Source organism: Larimichthys crocea, chromosome XV, assembly GCF_000972845.2.
Source record: "Larimichthys crocea isolate SSNF chromosome XV, L_crocea_2.0, whole genome shotgun sequence".
Lineage (NCBI taxonomy): Eukaryota > Metazoa > Chordata > Actinopteri > Sciaenidae > Larimichthys > Larimichthys crocea.
The window spans coordinates 23,509,437-23,530,159 of record NC_040025.1 but is presented as its reverse complement, the minus strand read 5'-3'; the positions used below and the strand labels follow the sequence as shown (position 1 = coordinate 23,530,159).

The window sequence follows — 20,723 nt, the reverse complement described above, 5'->3', positions numbered from 1 at the left end:
ATTATTTTGTGGGAACAAATTGCTATTTCGTGGCCACAACTTATTATTTTTTCCCCCCATGACATATCTGGGGCTCCGTAGAATACAGATATTAAAGTTATTATATAATATCTCAAATGCGTTAAGTTTGAGAATTCACTACTTTAGTTTTAATTTAAATTTCATCAGTCTGCGAGTCTTGACTGTATTTCATTATCAGACAACACATACATTTCCCTTAGAGTTACTTTAATCACTAAAGTCTAAAAACAATCTGGGGTTTGTAGTTTTTAGACATACCGGAAACGGGGGATGCTAGCAGAACTAACCTGGCAACCCCGCTGCCGGTCTGTTCAGTAGTTACTGAGAGGAAGATGGTGGACTTGATGATAGCAGCGTGCTCAAAACTCCGTCCCAAACACTTTGGCAAATACTTAATATCTCAACCTGGTATTAGATATAGATTACCCGGGGACAATCATAGATAATACATTCTGAAAAGCGTTGAGGAAAGTGACTTTTCCTGCCGCCGGACAACTCTTTATCGCAAGAGTGAAGAAAGGAAAGCGGGGAGTCGCGCAGCGTGCTGCGGGTCGGTGGTGCTGGTAAACGGCGCTAGCCAAAGTGTCAACAAAACGAGTGGAAAGAAGGTTGAATTGTGGGAGCTTTTTTTTTTTTTCTTCAAACCACGGAGACCAATCATCAACCCTGTGCTGCTGCTGCTGCCGCTGCTGCCGCCTTCACAGCAGCTGTCAAACCTGCGAGGACAAGACTTTGACAGGCTAACTGTAGCTGGCTAACCTGAGCTAGCTTTGTTGTGAACCGTGGATCAAAATGCCTCGGAGTAAAAAAGGGAAACGTGGCTCCGGCAAGCCGGGTGAGTAGCACTATAGCGGCCATTGCTACCATTCAACTTCAGCTTGTGGCACAGAGAGAGCAGCCGTGATGTTATTAACAGTCTGACCGACACACCTATAAGACAGAGGAGTTTGGGAGCTTGTTGCTCCTCTAACTTTAGCTCCCTGACATGCACACTCTGCCATATACAGCCATGAGGATTATAATTAGTGCATGTGACACTCACTCACTCAGACGACTTTATATACACGTGTAAAATCACTGGAGAAAGACTCATGATGCCGCCGGATTACTAGACTACTACTACTACTACTACTACTGCTGCTACTGCTGCACTTGTTAGGGTTTAAGTTGACCACATGTTATTTTTAGCAGCATCGCCATGCCACTCAGTACATGTAGGTGAACAACGGAGCAGCCAGGTGCAACAAGTGCATCGGGGTCTGTCGGTGCATGTACACACGCACATTTATGTTACAGCTCCACGTTTTTCCAACAGTAGTGCTGAGGACCGTACATGTGCCTGTGAGAGGGTGTTACAGCCCGCTCACGTTTTCTGGAGTGATGTCATCTGGGAAGCACACACGTGCCAGCACACACACACACACACACACACACACACACACACACACACACACACACACATACATTATGTATGTGTAGATTTGTACTGAAGGTTAAACAGAGAGAGAGAGGGGGGAATGCTTTAACAGCTGTGTATTTGCAAATCTTGATACTTTAATGTAAAGCAGCTTCTCTTATTCTTGTATTTTTGCATTGCAAAGTGAATTTGGATGGAAACTTATGATGATGTCTTCTCCATCATGGTCATCACTGCATCCTTCCCTGTCTTTTCATTCATTCATTCATTCATACATCACTCTGCCATCCTTCCTCCAATCCATACACCCTTTATTTTGTCCCTCCGCACATACGTCATCTCCAGGGTCCCTTCGTCAGGAGGTTCTCCAGCTGCAGCTGTCGGCTAAAGCCTCGCTGAAAGGTAACTCTCCTGACCCTTGACCTCAACTTCGTGTCCTGCTCGAGGTTTGTCAAGAAGCTCTTGAACCTCACTGCGACGCATGCAGCAAGACCCAGCAGCCACTCTCAAACTAAACTGAATTCTTATTTTTTTATTATTTTACAGCTGCACTGAAAAGTCTTAACTCTTCCCTCCCTCCCTCACACGTTACCTGCCCAGGCTGCGTACTGTATTGACTGATTGACTGGCTGACCTCTCCGCAGCCTCTTTAATGTCTTAGTTTCTTCAGCCCTCATGCATGTTACGCTTGAACACCACGAGTTAACCTCCAATGCTGAAATTGACGGCTGACATCACAAAGGAAGTTTATTCACACCTGATCCCGTCCACCCAACCTTCGCACTTACAAGTGGCTGCTAACATCTTACTCTGCCTAAGTCTGAGTGTGCTGCTCGTACCATCAGCCTGATTTTCTTACCTGCGCTGACATCAGACAAGTTTGGATGCAGGCAGTCATCACTTCCTGGACTGACTCTGTCCTCTTCCTCTTCTGCATATGTGTTTGTAATGTCATGTCAGTGTAACACTCTGTTTAAAACTGCATGATACACTGAGGAGTCAGTTTGTAATTATGTCATCATTACTCTTCGTGGCTTTCCCATGCCACAACGCCTTACGTTTATTTATTCTAAACACGTTATGGTTCACTGATTTGGTTCTGCAACTATCGACAAATCTCTACGTACAGCAAACCTCTCTGATGAATCTGATGTCACATCTCGGAAGTTATAGTCAGGCAACAAGTTCCTCTGTTGCTCGACCTTTGTTTCCACAGAGAAACACCCTGCTTTTCAAAGTAAATGCTTTCTTAAAAAGCATCTACTGCAGGTTTATTTATGAAGGTATTTCATTTTCAGGACCTGGATTTATTCTAAGGCTTGTTTAAGGAGGTGTTGCAATAAGAGTTGTTGTTTTAGAGAGCTCTTAATTTGAACTTTACAGCATTCAGTTTAATGTCATAGAGGACTAAAGAAGCCAGACCATATTCACATTTGGAGGATCAAAACAGAGAAAGAAGCCAGACCATATTCACATTTGGAGGATCAAAACAGAGAATTTAGACACTTTTCCTTAAAATATGACTCAAAACTATTAATCTATTATCAGAATAGTTGGAGATTATTTCAGTAGTTCACAATTGATAAATGATCTAATCATTGCTGCTGTAGGTAACTCAGTTTTGCGTTTAAAGCTTGTGCTATCGGTCTCAAAGCAGCCCCGCCCTGTTGGCTCGGAGTTCTGATTCGTCCGTAAGCGGAGCCTCTTCTTCAGGGCTGGACTGACTGCAGGAGCAGAGTGAGAGATTGTGGAGCGGAGACGACACGTGAGTCGTGGCAGGGAGCTCACACTTACCATAAATGAGCTGTGTGTGGGCAGGTCTGCGTGGGAAGGTGTGCTTCTGTTTGTGTGTGTGTGTGTGTGTGGTTACAGGGGAGTAGCTTGTGGCCGGGAGTTCAAGGATGATGACTGGGAAATAAATGACTGATACAGGCTGGCAGGGCGTGTTGTCTCTGCTGTGAATCCTGCAGGCTGTTCTGTCAGAGTAATCAGATTATTAGATGAAAAAAGCAGGCTGCATTCAGGTTTATCTTGTAACGATTAAAAGCTGTGTGAGGTTATCACGCAATTGATGAATTAACCTCTAAACAAATGAATAAAAAAAAAGAAGAAGTTGTAAACGATGATCAGATTTTGAAGCTATTTCCTGTGCTTGCTTTCATGCATGATTATTTTCTACTACAGCTCTAAGATAGCTGAAAATCTGATTCGAGAAAAAAAAAATGTGACTGCAGATGTTTCTGCCTTGAGTGGCTTGACTTTTATACTCTGACCAAAGTCTTTCGATCAGCCAGATGTCAGCTGTTTCCCCAGAAACTGCAACTTCGTATGGCCACTTCAGCACTGCAAGCACCTACACGCCTAGTTTTACAACTGACTGTGTAATATACTGACATGTGTGAAAAGGTATTAATTGTTAGAGTACAGGTTTTATTATTAAAGTGTAATGCAGCACATAATTGAGCTGAGTGATTCAGCTCAGCTTTAAAATATTAGACCAGCAGCAGGGAACAAGTAAGATGTGAACAGTTAAAGCTACAATGGCCGAACAAACATTAGGTGTAATAAATGTGTTACTGCTGCTGTCAACGTTTTGCCAGGCAGTAGCATTTTCAGATGAATAGCGATCCTTTATATCAGTGGTCCCCAACCCCCGGGCCGCGGACCGGTACCGGTCCGTGGATCAATCAGTACCGGGCCGCACAAGAAGTAATTAGTTATTTCTGTTTTATTTAATACGGTCATTTCGAAATAAAAAAACGTTTCAAAATAAAAGACCGCTCGACTTAGACTGGGACTATAATAAAGGGGGACTTACTACTTCATCCACAGTTGGTAGGAGAAGAAGAAAATATTACTTAATACTTAATATTTTCTTCTTCTCCTACCAACTGTAGATAGAGTAGTAAGTCCCCCTCTATTATAGTCCCAGTCTAAGTCGAGCGGTCTTTTATTTTGAAACGTTTTTCAACGTTTCCCCCTCACCCGGTCCGCATTAAAATTGACAAGCGTTGACCGGTCCGCAGTTAGGAAAAGGTTGGGGACCACTGCTTTATATGACAGTCACAGGTACACGGTGGCATGTTTGACAACCACAGCATATATTCAGCAGCATGCGGCGGAAGATAACTTCACTCCATCAGTGTGAAGAAAAGGCAGAGCAGCCGATCAGACAACGGCGACTCTACAGGTGGTTTTGCTTAAATCAAACGGCTGAACTTTAGCCCAGTTTACTCAGTTTACACATGCTGAGCTCACATATATGGATCCGATTACTCATTCAGCTGAATTTGAATTCCTCCCTGGAATTTTCTTATCTGAGCTCAGGTGGAAGCCTGAATGCTTATCTGTCCATGTGTTGCTGGAGTTGCCATATTTACTGTACAATGCAGGTGGTGTAGCTCGTAGGTCGTGCAGGTCGTCTGCATTCAAAAGTTTTCATTGAGAAAGTAACCCGCTTCCACGTTGCATCGCTGCAACAATGACAGTCACCTCTGGATTACCCCGACTGTCCTGGTTGACCTGAACATGAAGTGTGACCGTTCTGGATCGTACACACTGACTGACTGACTGAATGAATGAATGTATAAATGAATGGCCTCTCTGGTCTCCAGTAATCCCACCAACAGTAGAAAGTCCTGAGCCAGCAGGAAGAGAGAGAGTTAGCTTAGCTTGCCCGGCTCTTATCCCCCGTTCTGTTTTTAGGCACCGTGTAACAAAACTGTCCCACTCCCGTCTCACACACACAAGGAAGAGCTGTGTTAAAAAATTAACACACTAATCAACTAATTACCATGTCGGTACTAATAAACACATTAAAGATGACAGAGAATAGTAAAGTCCTTCCGTAAGCTGTTATGTCATTATTTAAGAGGACATCAGCTGATATGTGAGTGAGATTGATAATCAGACATGAAGGTGGCGGATTGGAGATTGAGTGTGTCCGTATGAACTCAGCTGGTGTAAAGTTACTGACAAAAAAAGACAGCTGAGCCGAGTAGGCCTAGTCAGCTTCCCTAAACTTGCTTGTTAGTCAGTGCTGGGGAATGGCCTCCAGCCAGATCCTGGTTAAATTGGGATGATTCCTATTAGCATTTTTATTTCTCTCACAGTTAACCAGCTGCCTCTTATTCTGAGGCTATTCAACTATTTTAGAGAGATCGCAACTGGCTCCAATTACAAAAGAATTTAAGTTTCTCTTATCTCCAGAAAAGACGTTGCCCAACAGCACTGCAGCTTCTTGTTTGGAAACTTTATTTTTGACCTAGTGTTGCTCATTATTTCCTGTTCCTACAAGCTTTTTCTGTACTCTGTCACTGACTGCATAACTACTGGTAGTGAGCTTGTCACTCCTCACCATACCTGTCATAACCGAGATGCTCGGCGTCGCCTGGATCCGTTAATTTTAAGTCACCTTTCACACAGTGACAGCCGTGCAGCAGAACATGGCAGCCACTGAAAACAGCCTTGAGTTTGTCAACGCGCATTTGCTCCCGTGACATAATCTAAAGAGACACTCAAGTTTGAGTTTTCAGTCGAATCTGTGTTAAAGTTGCACACCTCTTGCTCTCTGTTCCCCCTCCATCATCATGTCCCTCCTTCATCTAACTGTTTCCCCGTCTGCCTTTTATTTATTTTTTTTCTATCTCTAGGTTTAAAAAATGGTGTAAAAGGAGAGTCGGGCGCCAGCGATGATGAGCTGACGTCTGATGTACTCAGCCACTACAGCAGTGCCAGCGAAACGACATCCGTGCTGGAAGAAGGCACAGGTTTGTACTTAAATGCAGATAATGCATTTGCGGTAATGCGGTATGACACTAAAGTTACTTGCTATTTCCCCCCTAAACTGAAAAATTAAACTTACTTACGGTTAACAAACTCCTGTCTGTGTGTGTGTGTGTGTGTGTGTGTGTGTGTGTGTGTGTGTGTGTGTGGCCAAACATAGGAGGGGAGCAGGTGGATGAGCAGACTGCACAGGAGGAAACCGAAGACAAACTCAAACAGTGTATAGACAACCTGATGGATAAGAGGTGAGGTTATTATTGTTTTATTATTTTGTTCTTTTGCTGTCGTCCATTCATTATCGATAATAAACACAGGAAATGTGAGTAATATAGGAAGGTGAATGCTTTGTGCAACACCGATTGTGGGAGATATTGCAGGAAGTGACGTTTTCTCATGTCTCCTCTCTTTCTCTCTCTCTTAGCGCTAAGACACGTCTAGCAGGTCTCGAGTCGTTGCGACAGGCCTTCTCCTCAAGACTGCTGTACGACTTCCTGACCGAGAGACGCCTCACCGTCAGCGACTGCCTGGAAAGGAGCCTTAAAAAAGGTAAGCTGATGTCCAAGTTTTGCCTTCCTTCAAGCGCTCGTGCAGAAAACGCGCAATCCTGTATTTCCAAGGCGAAAACAAAAACAAAGTCAGCAACTTGCAGTTTCTGATGGTACACGAACAAATAGTAAGTGTGTTTTGTCTTCAGGCAGTGGAGAGGAGCAGGCAGCAGCAGCCACGGTCTTCTCCCTGCTCTGTATCCAGCTGGGGGGTGGCGATGAGGCAGAGGAGGGTTTCAAGATGCTTCGGCCAATCCTCACCGCCATTCTGATGGACAACAGCGCCAGCATAGCAGCCCGCCAGAGCGTGAGTAATGCCATAAACCACCTCGGATATTGTGCAAAACTTAACACGAAATGCATATGCTTTTATGTCGGGACATGTGCGTGTATAAATGCTGGATGGAAATTAACAACATGAAAGGAAAAGCTCCTTAAACATATGATATTGTCAGCTTGTGATTTTAAGCAGATCAGGTTTTAAGGTGGACTGTCTCTGCCTGTCTGGTTTGTAGCTTTGAAGTGCTGTAATGCCCTTTTACTGCTGTTTTCAGCAAACTGTGTCAATTTTGGAAACAAACAGAAGACCCAAACACACAACACTAGTGTTTAGGGGACTCATTTAACAGTTGCCCAGCACAAAACCAAGTTATTCACACACCAAGACATCATAGGATCATAGTTGCAGTTACCTCATCAGTTTTGAAACCTGAAGATTGCATCAGGGGAATCACAGCTTCACTCTGTCTGCTCTGCTTATTTGAATTTTCTTGCATCTGTCTTCGTCAGTGTGCCAGAGCTTTGGGGATGTGCTGTTACGTCTCTGCTGCTGAAGACGGAGAGGTGAGAACAGCTCGATCTCAATGAATCCATCATCAAATCATGCAGGGGATTAAAACATAATATTAGCAGATAGTTTGACTGTTGGTAGTTCAGAGGTTTCAGTTTACCTTCACACCCAATGTATGAACCAAAATATATCAAGCAACAAAAGCCTTCCCACGTATAATTGTATCACGTTTTATTATTATCTGTTGGTATCCAGGATGTTTCTCTTCATTTCATTTTCTCTTTCTCTCTTTGTCCCCTTAACATCACCACTGAACCCTCCCAGGACTTGATCAAGTCACTGGCTCTTCTGGAGAGCGTGTTCATGTCTTCCTACCCCAACAGAGAGGGAACACTGCCCACACCCAAACCCGGCACTTCAGGCCTCCACACCGCCGCCCTGCAGGCTTGGTCGCTGCTGGTCACCCTCTGTCCTGCTTCTAGACTGACTGTGCTGCTCGACCTGTGAGTGAAACACACTAAAATGAAAGTTAATGATCTAACCAGGAACCAGTAATAAGAGTCATTCTCTTCTTTATCTTATCATGTCACCTGTCCCTGTAGTCACCTTCCCAAACTCCAGGCGTGTCTTGAGAGCAGTGATGTCAACTATAGGATTGCAGTGGGAGAGACCATCGCCCTGCTGGTGGAGCTGGGGCGGGATATAGATGAGGTAAACACACACACGCACGCACACACACACGCACACACACACATACGGACAACTGTGTACTTTAAGGAACACACACACAAATTCTGCCCATACTTCCTTTACTATTACACCCATATCTCTGTTTTAATGTTGTTCTGGTTTTCATATTTGCCATATGTGCTATAATTCTGTCTCTGGCGTGTGCAGGGATTCGAGGTGGACGACAGTGAGAGTTTGTGTCAGTGTCTGAAGAGTTTAGCCACAGATGGCAACAAGCACCGAGCCAAGAACGACAGGCGGAAACAACGCTCCATCTTTAGAGAGGTGCTACATTACATAGAGGTATGTTTCATAGCTTTGGTGATAATATTTGTTATTAATAGTGCCTCTTAGAAGTGAGAACATCGCTGTGAAAGGTTTATTCTTGTTCCCTTCTTTGACTTTGTCATGTCCCCCTCTCCTTCAGAACGAAGACTTCACAGAGGAGAAGATCAGATTTGGAGTAGAGGGCGTTTACATCGACAGCTGGATGAGGAGAAGAATCTATGATGCCTTCAAAGAGATCATGGAGTCCGGCGTCCGACATCATCTACAGGTTGAAAAAACACACTGAAGCCAGTGGTATATTTCGAATGTGTTTGCACAGCTAATTTTCCACCATCTCGTCAGTGTTAGAATTATTGACAAGACAACATGGGACCTCCAGCATTTCAACAAAGTGGCTCTTGTACTGTTATGTAATCAATAATGACTCATTAGAAAGAAAATAGTCACAAGTATACGCCTCATTCCCTAATTCCATTAATTTCTCCACCTTAGGTCAGTTGGACGTGTGTGTTAATTGTAGTGTGTGTTTTTGCTTTGGTGCAGTTCAACCCACTACTGAGAGACATCTTTGGCCTCGGCCCTCCACTCATCCTGGACGCTACAGTCAAAGGCAACAAGATCTCTCGATTTGAGAAGGTAACAGCTGCTCTCCTGTCCTTGAATCTCAACCTGCACAATGGAAAAGGAGTGTACAATTGCATTTTTCAGTATTTTTCTACTCATTCACGCATTCATGCTGCTGCACGGGAAGTTCAGCTACAAGATATAAAAAAAGTCATCCTGTGTGATTACAGCCTGAGAATAAAATATAAATATTGTTGCATTCATGTTTTTTTATCTTTTCTGTTCAACAGCATCTCTTCAACTCAGCTGCCTTCAAGGCCAGGACTAAACAGAGGAACAAAGTCAGGGACAAACGGGCCGACGTCATGTAAGAGAAGGGCGAGGATGGAGTACGAGTAAGCGAGGAACTCCCTGAGCTGCATTGAGACTGATGCAAAATGATGCCTTCAGCTGTCAGACACACAAAGACTCGACAAACTCTAAACAGGGCTTTTTCACTTGTGCAAATTATAATCTCCAAATATTCAAGATGGCATTGATAACATTTACTCTTAGCTCCCACAGCCGAAGGTGAGATTGCTCCTCATAGCAGGCTCGTGCTTTTCACTCATTTTTGCATTAAAGTGGATCCCAACTGTACGATGCTAAACCTCTTTTATGTGGGATTAAAACAATTACACAGGAGAGTAAACACAAGAAATATGAGGTCTTTTATCCATTTTATCAAGAACATACAGACAGTAAAGTATTAAGTCTGTTTGATTGTAGGATCCAGATATTTTTAAACCTTTATGGAGATCAGTGAAAGCCTTCCATGAAACTCTCTTTGGTGCTGATGCATATTGTTTTTGATACTCTTGAACTGCTGCTCTGTGGGTTGACAGTAAAATCCAGTCCTTTTTTTAAAAAAATCCTAATTTCAGTATCCACATGATGCCACTCTTCAAGGAACGTAAACCAGTCCTGATTAATCTCTGAAGTTTAATGTTCGAGCATCCATGTCTATAACAAAAAAAGCAAAAAATAGAGCCATGGAAATATTCTGTAAACTCTCCTCTGCTCTGGGACCCCCCATGATTCCTCGTTATTCCCCTCAGTCGTCCTCTGTTTCTACACCCAGAGTGGCTCCTTCAGCTGCCAAACCAGAAACTGACTTTACAAAACAATGCAAGCTAAAAGAAAATGTGTGTGGTGTTTTGCGTGAGTGTGTTTTATTTGAATTTTTATTTAACATCATGAAATAAAACACCATATAAACAAGAAGATGCCTGATTAAAATAAGAAAACAAAGAGTTAATGTTGTCATCTTTGTATTACAACTTTTTTGAGAGGAAAAATACGTTTTAACCTTTTCTGGTGGGTAATTGTATTTGACTTTCTAATTTATTAAAACAGCAGTACTGTGTGATTTTTAAGGAATTTAAAAATGCTAAGAACTGTTTACAGACACAATTATGGGATGATGATGATGATAAGAATTTCTTTTTTCATGTATATTTTTAATGTGGGTTGGTGGGTCACACAATCTATCCATGTGTATGTACTGCAGATCGACTGTACATAGGGATTTATGGAAAGATGTGTACTTGAATCATTAGATATTTTTGAATGACTTTCCCTATGATGAGAAGTAAATACATACAGGCCACTAACCAGAGCTGCTGATCAGAAGAGTTTGGTGTTGGTAACGGTGGTCAGGTTGGCATCTAAAATTCAGTCAACACTTTTACTGTTTTATTGATTATAATGAATTGAAGCACATTTAACAACTGTAAATTTCAGTAACTTGGTAAAAACGTCAAAATCAGCTGTCACGTTTTCCTGCCGCCTCACCAAACGGTGTTATCAGTGGTTCTGGTGCTGCAGCACATAGACGAACGATGGATCAAATATAATAAAGATTATTTGAGCACTTTGCTTTGTCTCTTTTGTAATCTCCAAACAGTTTGTTCTTAATGATGTACAGTAGGTGTTTCTGTCCTGGAAAGACTAGATATGGGGGGAAAGGGAATGTTGAAGATATAAGTTAATGGGATAGTTATGTGGGGTAGAAAGTAATCAGATTACTACGATGATAAGCTTCATTCAGTGTTAGCCTGAGGCAAAGACGTGACAAATTTTAGTCTGGACTGTCTTTGCTTTTATTTTTCCCTGTTTTTTTATTTTAAAAGGTGAAAGGATAAATTAGTATTATTCCATAAAACACATTGACATCTATTTTATTCAGTCAGAGCTTATTGGTTCTTCTCTGCCACAGTTAATTTAAATATAACTAATAACTTAAATCCCCCTCCAAGTGAAGTCAGACAGGTTTTCTTTTTTATATATATATATATATATATACATGATTTAACGTAGAAACCATGGTTAATAATTAATAAATGTCATCAGTAGTTATCGGTCCTTTGCTGCCCCCTTGCGGTCACCTTCTTCCACTACACCCCTCCACACGGAACCAAAGTGGTATCGCCCTCATGAATCCAACATGGACGCCCTGATTCAGCTAAAATTATTGTGAACTTTTGTGAATGAGCCGTGAAGTGTTGAATCGACATTGAATAGCTTCAGACAGAGGCTGTTCAATCACTGGCAGACTAATGCGGATGAATTAATGGACGGAGCCGATCCTGAGGACTGTGTTAATCCTCCGAGTGGGTTGACATCCGTGTCCGGTGCATAAGTCTGAATCTGAGCTGCTGCTGCTGCTGTCCACCGTGCAAGTTTGTGACATATCGGTGACTCACATGTGAGCTCTGCAAGTGTGTATTGATGGAGGCAGACACACAGATGGATCTCGGACAAATCAACGGGGTGTACGGAGAGGTCGGCGGCCTCCCCACGCCTGTCGCTGCCCATGTGAGTGAGGAGCAGCTCCCAGAGCTCCGGATCTACACTGTGTCTGCAGGTGAGCTGCTGGAGACGGTCTCTGCTAAACTGTTTACACAAACGTGCACAAGCCTCAACATTACTGCATGCATCCGAAACTCTACAAGATGATTTGAAATGATCAGCAGTGACATAAGGGGCTGAAATGGTGGTATACTCCTTTAACAGAGAGGATCATGGGGGTTTTAGGGGGGTTTCTGGCAGCTGGAAATGCTGCTGTCAAAGCTGTGACATAATAAACTGAAGAAATCAATATAACAGAGATAAACAGAGATCCAGTGAGGTTAATGCCAATCTGTAGGTAGGAAAATAACCCATTTTAATACAGTGGAAGCTCAGAGTCTCCAAAGTTCTTTCAAGTTGAAAGCCAGTTTGCACAACAAAGCAAATATTGTGGACTGATGATTGCACAAGATGACAAAACTACAAATAGTTCATCTGCTTTTATTTGTATAGCACTTTTCATACAAATAAAATGTAACACAATGCTTCACACCTTAACCCCCCAAATCTGCACCTCACCCCATTGAAAGCAAAAGCACAACACAAACTGAAAGTGCCGTCTCATCGTCTTGCAGTGAGGGAACACTGGAGGCGGGTTAAAAAATGAATAAATATTCAAATTAAATAAAGAATAATACAGAATAAATACAATAAAATGTATAAATAGTTAGATAAAATATATAGATAGCCAAAAAATAAAGGTTAAGATATAGAAATAGACAGACAACTAACCAAATAAATAAATAAAAGTGAAAATGATCTAACAGATTCAAATATATAAACAGAAAAATGTATAAATATAGTTCAAGTAAAAGCCAGAATAAAATGAGTCTTAAGTTTGCTCTTAAAAATATGAACATGAAAGTCCTCACGTTTAGTGACCAGCTAGCATGACAACACAAAAAAACATTCAGCTATTCTTTGAATTTTGTTACAGCCAGCTGGTCAGAGTCACTCTGGGAGTGACACCAGTGATCTTGTCTTAAAGGTTTAAAAAGGTTTACGGAGTAAAACCATCTGTTTGTCTCATGTGGGCTGGGGCACGCATGTCATTCAGGCACCTGTTTTAACTTTAAATAACATAATACACTATATAATATGATGACATGAAAATGTTTGCAATCTCCCTTAAGTTATTAAAGAGTTGTCATAATGATATGAAGCAAGATATTTTATATCAATAAACATTTAAATCAAAGATGACAGCATAACAAAAATATTAAGTAAAGTAAACCATTATGGACGTTTTATTATTCATACTGTAACAATAATTTTCAGCAATTTCCTTTTGCATATCTACGGAAGCCCTAAAAGGTCATACATACATACATATTATTCCACCCGTTTTCCCGTGATAACGAGATAATTTCCTCCGTTTTCTTGTGATAACGAGATAATTAATTCGAGATCTCGAGAAAATGAAACGATAGTCTAGTGTATTGAATCAAGTGCGCCCGTATTACAGAATGTGGCAAATGCATGTAGTCCATGATACGGAGCGAGCAAACCTATTACTCCACTGTAAAATCTCTTTGATCCATAATTTCTGACAAAGGTTTGTACACTTGATCTCAGGACTGGAGTGAGGATTAGCCAAAGTGTATCAACCTTTGTCAGAAATTATGGATCAAAGAGATTTTACAGTAGAGTAAATATTGTACATAATGCCTTTTTCAATTCAAAATAATGAACTTTGAGGCTGAATTGCTCCAAAATGATACAGTAAATATGCTTTATACTGAGTGAGCGAACAGTCAGGATGGTCCTGAGATCAAGTGTATCAACCTTTGTCCGAAATTATGGATCAAAGGGATTTTACAGTGGAGTAATAGGTTTGCTCGCTCCGTATCATGGACTACATGCATTTGCCATACATTCTGTAATACGGGCGCACTTGATTCAATACACTAGACTATCGTTTCGTTTCTCGAGATCTCGAATGAATTATCTCATTATCACGAGAAAACGGAGGAAATTATCTTGTTATCACGGGAAAACGGGTGGAATAATATGTATGTATGTATGGCCTTTTAGGGCTTCTGTACATATCTGCCAACATGTACGCCAAAAATAACCGAGCGTCTCTTTATTTAACTAAACTGTGTCCACATCCAGAGTGGAGTCAGCGCGACCCGGTCCGAGGCTCCAGACTTCATTTTTCACAACAGTGGACTGTGATCGCAGACAGCAACAACCACAAGAGCATCAAGACTGTCCTCCCACCAGGACCCTGTGTACATGTGTGCGCAGAGTGAGTCCACACACACAAAAAGGACCGTCACATTTAACAGAAAGTGTGTCAGAAAATATTAGATAATTGTCAGAGACTCTGCAGTGCTTTAACTCACCCTGCTGCGTTGATCTACCGGTGTAACAGACTGTTAAACTTTTAACCAGAGAGGGCAGTGAAACATGAACTTTCAGCCTGAAGTTGAGTTTCACTTTAACCAAGAGCTTTTCTTTTGCTCCCACTCTTCAGGTTACTGACTGCGCTCTCTCCCATCCGAGGACTGAGGGCCTTGATCAGAGAAACATGTGGCCACCAGCTTCTCGAGGTAAGAAAAACACACCACAGTATCCTCTGTAAGATCAATATTTGAGCATTTTGACAGACTGTTGTTCTTTATGGTTTAGATATGGGACCATTATGGCCTCAGGAAATGCCTCAACCTGACAGCTCTTGACAAACACGGCAGAGTGTACGACGACGGTAAGACACGTTTCACATCCTTACACTGACTTACATCAACCTATATAGTCTTTTCAACTTTGGCAGGTTATTGCGTTCATGTTCATGTATTTGTGTGTGTGTGTGTGTTTCCAGCCCAGTTTGGCTGTCTGTCATGGTCGGACTGTGAGAATAGACTGCTGTACGTAGCTGAGAAGAACAAGTTCATGGAAACAAATGATGGGGAATCTTTATGTGGGAAGGTATTACACACACACACACACACACTTACATAAAAACAGACGATTACATTCATGTCATTAACTACACTGAGAAACGTTCTTGTGTACACATGTGTGTTATTGTGCTCAAACAGGACAGGAGAGTGTACTGTGAAGACTGGGGTGAAGGTCTGTCCAATAAGAGTGTTGCTGTGATTTGTGTGGTGAATCTGCAGAACGGCCACATTAACGTGCTGCAGGGAGTCCCACCTGACGTTTCCCCTGGACAGGTGAGGACAGTAGGAGGTTTTAAGGCTCTTCCATTGTGACTTTAATAACAGTGATACAAACTCACAACTTGGTCTTTTACACATGCTGGTTTTGATAGATTTTCCTGTAATTATCAGTGTGTGTCTGTGTGTGTGTGTTTGTTGTCCTCCAGGCTCTGTGGGCTTGCAGCAGTCAGTCAGTGATTTTTGTCGGTTGGTACCACGAACCGTTCAGGCTCGGACTGAAGTTCTGCTCCAACCGCAGGTTAGAGAGCTGCTTTGTTTTCAGTATGAAAAACAGCAACAGCAGCAACTTCAGCACTAAAATACACAGAAATGATACATAATACACAGAAATGATGTCAAGTGAAATTTTTTTGCCCCCAAAAGGCAACTTTGTTACTATATTACTGGCACATTGCTTAATTTAATTCCTTCTCTTTTTCAAACTCATTAAACACTATTTGTGAAGCATATTGCTGCTGACAATTCTTTATATCAGTTTCCACATTGATGACATGACAAGTTTCATGTTTTAAAGTGATAAGTTTGATGTTGCAACATGATAAGTTTCCTGTTATATATCACATTATAACGTTAATGTGACAAGTTTCACGTGGTAGTGTTACATTTCACGTTATAACGTGATAAGTTTTAACGTTATCATGTTAAAACGTGAAACCTGATGCATTTTTTTTGTCTGGCATGGTAGCAATACGCTTCCGTAATATATGTGTATATATAAATAAAGGAAAAATACTCTTTGACCCCTACTATATATAAAAGTTGCTATCATTACAGTGTGATGGTGCCACAGGAGATTTTCTTGTGCTGAATTGAACCTGAAAAGAAAAATGGAAAACAGCAGCGACTGTAAACTTTGTTTCTGTTTCCAGGCATCAGGAAGAAAACATTTAGCTCATTGAGCCATTTAAAAATCTGGTTTATTTGTATAACAGTCCTCAGACTAAACAGTGGAAATTACAGTTTGCAGTTTCATTTTGTAAAATTCTGTTTCAGGTCTGCGTTATTCAAGCTCGACATGGATGGAAACTGTGGTGAGCACATCGTGTTTTTCTCTTTGTTAACAAACTAAACTCTCTCTGCTCTGCTCATCCGATCCTTGTGTTGTCCTCCTCCCTCCAAACCAGAGTGTCTGTCTGGGGACAACGTGTCCGTGTCCTGTCCCAGGCTGAGTCCAGATGGGTCCACGTTGATCTATAGGCAGGGTCGAGTGTTTGGTCCTCACAGCCAGTGCCTCAGTCTGCAGCAGGTACTGTGCATACGTTTGTGTGTTTGTGCATGTGTATCTGTGTTTTTCTTCTGTTAACAGTGACTCCTAATCCTCCACAGTTGGACCTGAGGAGCGGGAAGACATCTACACTGTTGGATGTTGTCGACAGACCACAGGCCGGTGGGTTACATACTGATTTTTATTATTTTATTATTTATTAATTTTATTATTATTTATCTTAAACACACAATAATGGTCCCCAGAGGATCAAATCTATTGATTTTTGTGTCCTCTGACTTTTCCTCTATGAGGTTGACTTTTGTTGTTATGAGTAAAATGTCAACTATTGGATGGATTGTCTTGAAATGATGATGATTAGAGTTAAAAGATATCAAAAATAAAAAAAAGTCTTTCCATGTTTTTGTTCCAGGCGAGTTTGCAGGTGTCTATGAAGCTCTGCCGTCCTCCTGTTGGTCTGAAGACAGTCAGAGAGTAGTGTTCAGCAGCCCTCGCAGAAACTGGAAGGTATCCATTGTTAAGAAATAGTTTGACATCACTAATTAACACGTTTTATATAAGTTATGTAATGTGTACACAAGCTAGCAGTTTCCCTTTGCTTCTAGTCTTTATGCTAAGCTAAGATAATCACCTCATGGCTCTACCTGCAACCAAAACACACACCGAAATGTTTTTTTTTTTTGATTATTTTGTTTTTCACTTCATCCTATTCTCTCTCTCTGTCTCTCTCTCAGGATCTCTTTATGGTTGACAGAAGATCAAGCAAAGTTACCTCCCTCTCTGATAGTAAGAGTCCATCCTCTCCTCCACCTCCTCCTCTCCCTCTCTTGTCCTCCTCTCCATCTCTTCTTTTCCCTCCACCTCCTCCTTCTCCCTGTTGGCCTCTCCACCCTCCCCCATCTCCTGCTTTTTGTCCTTCTCCTCATTTTCCTCCCCCTCCTCCTCCTGCTGTTCCCCACATCCCTCTTCTTCCACCTCCACCATCTCCTCTTCCTTTACTTCCTTCATTCTCTCATCTTCCTCCTCCTCCTCCTCTTCCTCCTGTGCCAGATCCTCTACCTGATCCTCCTCTCCTCCCTCCTCCTCCTCCTCCTCCTCCTCCTCCTCCTCCACCTCATCTTCATCATCAGGAGCACAAGAGAGAACAGGAAGGTATGACAAGATCAACAGGCTTAATGTTGCCACCCACATCCTATTGGGGAATTTCAAAAGAAAAGTTAAAGGTTGCAGAAACACCACAGAAGTGAGCGACACAAAATGAAAGTTAATACGGTTTTATCTAATATGCATATACATCTCATTTACATATGACGGTTATCTCTGTGTTTGTTTCCCTGCTATCATATCTCTACCGTGTTGTCACCTCCTTCTCTCTCTCTGCGTTGTCTTTTCTTTTCTCCTCTGCAGGTCTTTCTGCTCTTCCCAGACTTTATGGCAGCTGGAAGCTGCTGACCATACAGAACGACCTGATGGTTGTCTGCTGCTCGAGTCCCAACATACCTCCCACTCTGGTCAGCAAACACACACACACACACACAAATATAGAGACACAACACCAGGCACTATACTAAAATGTTGTTTTATGCATTGCTAAGCAAGATTAGATTTGTAGATTTGTATAATTTACATGTGTGTGTGTGTGTGTGTGTGTGTGTGTGTGTGTGCGTGCAGTTAGTGGGTTTTCTTCCCTTGGCAGGTGAAGCTGTGACCTGGCGAACCCTGCAGCCGCCCATCAGGACCTTTGATTTCCACTGGACAGTTCTAGATGTTACACCACCCCCAGAGGAGGACAACACACACTACTGTGAGCATGAAAAATGATCAAGCATTCCTTTAATGTAAGACTGGTGAACTTGTGTAATGTCAAAATCAATTCTTACTTTTGCCCTTCTCTTTCTATCAGCTGGTTTAGACTTCGGGGCTATCCTGGTGAAACCGTCTCGTTACCTCCATGAAGCAAAGATACCTCTGGTTGTCTACATCCACGGTCTGTGTTTACTCCACTTTTGTGTAGTCGCTGTATTTCTGGTACAGAATGGAAACATGTTGAAACATTTTCATTTTTCATATTATAATTTTAGTTTGTTCGCTCCCCCAGGTGGCCCCCACTCCCAGTTCCCAGTCGAGTGGAACTGCACCACAGCTGGACTCGCTAAACTCGGCTTCGCTGTGCTCATGGGTAAGATGCCTGTTTTCTCTCAAACACACACACACGAAGAATTAGTTTTCCCTCCTTAGGGGATGTGTGGCAGAGAGAAGGAAAAGGAAAAAATGGTAATGTTATAGTAGTGATGAATATATGACGTAACATCAATAGAATCATAACATTATCATTATTACATGCAATACAATATAATAATAACCCGTAATTAACATTACGTAATACAGTGATGCACCACCAGAGAGGCGAGCGAGAGGCACTCCCATCTGAAAATCTCTTTATGTCTCTCTACTTAGTGAACTACCGTGGATCCACAGGGTTTGGTCAGGACAGCATTTTGTCCCTGATCAGTCACATCGGAAGCCAGGATGTAAAAGACGTGCAGGTAGAAGGCTTTCAACACTTTTTCGGTCAGTCATTCATAAACAGCTCACTCTGCAACGGAAAATAATTTGAGTGTCTTTACCCAGAGGGCCGTGCTCACTGCGCTGCAGACGGACAACACCCTTGACCCTAAACGCTTGGCTGTGATTGGTGGTTCTCACGGGGGTTTCCTATCTTGTCATCTGGTTGGTCAGTACCCAGAGTTCTACAGAGCGTGTGCGGCTAGGAACCCTGTAATTAATGCCGCTACTTTGTTGGGCACCAGCGACATAGTAGACTGGTGAGTCACATGCACGTGCACAGCAAGTCGTCCACACATCGCAACACATCCAAACCACTTTAAAGTTTGAATCTTTCATCCTCTCTCTGTGTCTTGAGGCGTTACAGCAGTATGGGGTTTCAGTACTCGTATGACCAGATTCCCACAGCTGAAGCCCTTGCTGCTATGTTAGAGAAGTCACCCATCATACATGCTGCCCAGGTCAGACTTTAAAGATTTTAATCATGATGTACAAATTCTTACACCAGATGTTATTTCTATCCTGCAGTTTATAAAGCTGCCTTAATAACAAGTTTGTGTGTTTTATTTGTAGATCAAGGCTCCAGTGCTGCTGATGCTGGGGGGCAGAGACAAGCGAGTGTCTCCTCACCAGGGTCTGGAGCTCTATAAAGCGCTGAAGAGCAGAGCGTTACCTGTCAGGTACAACATAACATTCATTTAACTCATGCATTCTGTCATCAAGATTAATAAATGTGATGCAGGAAGTCCCAAAATATGAAAATGAGTCAGCATTTATGCATTTCCGGTTCCCTCGTCTTGAAGTTAGTGAGTGTGTGTTCTATGAGATAAAATGTGTCAGTAAATACCCAATGTATTGGCTTCACACAGGAGCTTAGTGGCGGTAACGCTTAGTCGCTAAGTCATGTGACTGTGGTGTAGTTTTTACAGCATGGCGATTGCATTTTTCAATGCTCGTTTATGTCGATCATCTTGCTGAACAAACCCGAGACTGATTTTTAGCTTTGCTCATCTTTGTATTTGTTCTTCCAGATTGTTGTGGTTTCCAGATGATGGACACTCTCTGTCCAGAGTGGACACACAGGCAGATTGCTTCCTCAACACAGTGCTATGGATGCAGCAGCATGTCTAAACACACACACCCACACACAAGAAACAAGTGTTTCTGAGCGAGTCTGTTGCTGAACATCCTCAAAAGAGGATACATTTAATTCAGTATTACAGTAGTTGACGATCTTGAATACATCACTGCCTTTTTAACGACAAAAACACATTCTGCATGTTACAATGTACTAAATTTTGTAAAAACATTTCCATATCGAAGCATAAAATAAAGAAAATGTTACAAATCTGTACTGATGTTTCGATTTTGTCATGTCTGGTTACTCAGTGCTACACCCTAAAGGTGTGTCAAACTATTATTGTGACATATATTAACTCATTTTCCCCCACAATGATTAAAACTCAAAAACAATTTTTCAGTGTCCAGCAGATGGCAGTCTCTGTCTGTTGTACCAATTTTCCTTTTTTTCTGAACATTTATTCCATGAAAAATCAAACCATTAATCATACCAGCTTAATTATGTGTGTGTACATTGCTGTTTTAGATCTCTTTAACAAAATATAATGTACATGGACGCATATGCATAAGATCAACTGCACCTTTAAGTTTCTTCTAAGCATGACCCTCCTATATATCATCACTAACTTTTGATCTTTCC

General features: G+C 41.9%; 2 protein-coding genes across 4 annotated transcripts; both read left to right on the top strand.

Moving 5' to 3' along the window:
- Window positions 1–299: 299 nt before the first annotated feature.
- On the top strand, window positions 300–11,054 carry ifrd2 (interferon-related developmental regulator 2). 2 transcript variants are annotated; one of them, XM_010742223.3, is made up of 13 exons: window positions 300–856; window positions 1,784–1,840; window positions 6,091–6,207; window positions 6,384–6,468; window positions 6,645–6,769; window positions 6,918–7,075; window positions 7,558–7,611; window positions 7,883–8,061; window positions 8,161–8,269; window positions 8,456–8,590; window positions 8,715–8,843; window positions 9,119–9,211; window positions 9,430–11,054. In XM_010742223.3, the coding sequence occupies exons 1-13, from the start codon at window positions 814–816 to the stop codon at window positions 9,508–9,510; spliced, it is 1,365 nt and encodes a 454-aa protein (XP_010740525.1). In that variant the 5' UTR covers window positions 300–813; the 3' UTR covers window positions 9,511–11,054. The 2 variants fall into 2 exon arrangements, with proteins under 2 accessions (XP_010740525.1, XP_010740526.1); XM_010742224.3 differs by lacking the exon at window positions 1,784–1,840 and having other exon boundaries at window positions 301–856.
- A 508-nt stretch (window positions 11,055–11,562) lies between these two features.
- zgc:136971 (S9 family peptidase) lies at window positions 11,563–20,357 on the top strand. Of its 2 annotated transcripts, none has more exons than XM_019259413.2 (21): window positions 11,563–12,044; window positions 14,144–14,279; window positions 14,508–14,583; window positions 14,663–14,738; window positions 14,853–14,959; window positions 15,073–15,207; window positions 15,360–15,451; window positions 16,207–16,244; window positions 16,338–16,459; window positions 16,540–16,600; window positions 16,851–16,945; window positions 17,173–17,224; window positions 17,846–17,949; window positions 18,110–18,242; window positions 18,342–18,425; window positions 18,537–18,617; window positions 18,896–18,984; window positions 19,070–19,263; window positions 19,371–19,464; window positions 19,577–19,683; window positions 20,035–20,357. In XM_019259413.2, the coding sequence occupies exons 1-21, from the start codon at window positions 11,909–11,911 to the stop codon at window positions 20,132–20,134; spliced, it is 2,112 nt and encodes a 703-aa protein (XP_019114958.1). In that variant the 5' UTR covers window positions 11,563–11,908; the 3' UTR covers window positions 20,135–20,357. The 2 variants fall into 2 exon arrangements, with proteins under 2 accessions (XP_019114958.1, XP_019114957.1); XM_019259412.2 differs by having other exon boundaries at window positions 11,566–12,044; window positions 19,362–19,464.
- Window positions 20,358–20,723: the final 366 nt, after the last annotated feature.

Coding starts and splice junctions, on each gene's coding strand:
- ifrd2 (XM_010742223.3), top strand. CDS start 814: ATGCCTCGGAGTAAAAAAGGGAAACGTGGCTCCGGCAAGCCGG. Junction 8,062..8,160: donor CTGACTGTGCTGCTCGACCT/GTGAGTGAAACA, acceptor CTGTCCCTGTAG/TCACCTTCCCAAACTCCAGG. Junction 8,270..8,455: donor TGGGGCGGGATATAGATGAG/GTAAACACACAC, acceptor TGGCGTGTGCAG/GGATTCGAGGTGGACGACAG.
- zgc:136971 (XM_019259412.2), top strand. CDS start 11,909: ATGGAGGCAGACACACAGATGGATCTCGGACAAATCAACGGGGTGTAC. Junction 14,739..14,852: donor CGGCAGAGTGTACGACGACG/GTAAGACACGTT, acceptor GTGTGTTTCCAG/CCCAGTTTGGCTGTCTGTCA. Junction 16,245..16,337: donor CGACATGGATGGAAACTGTG/GTGAGCACATCG, acceptor CCTCCAAACCAG/AGTGTCTGTCTGGGGACAAC.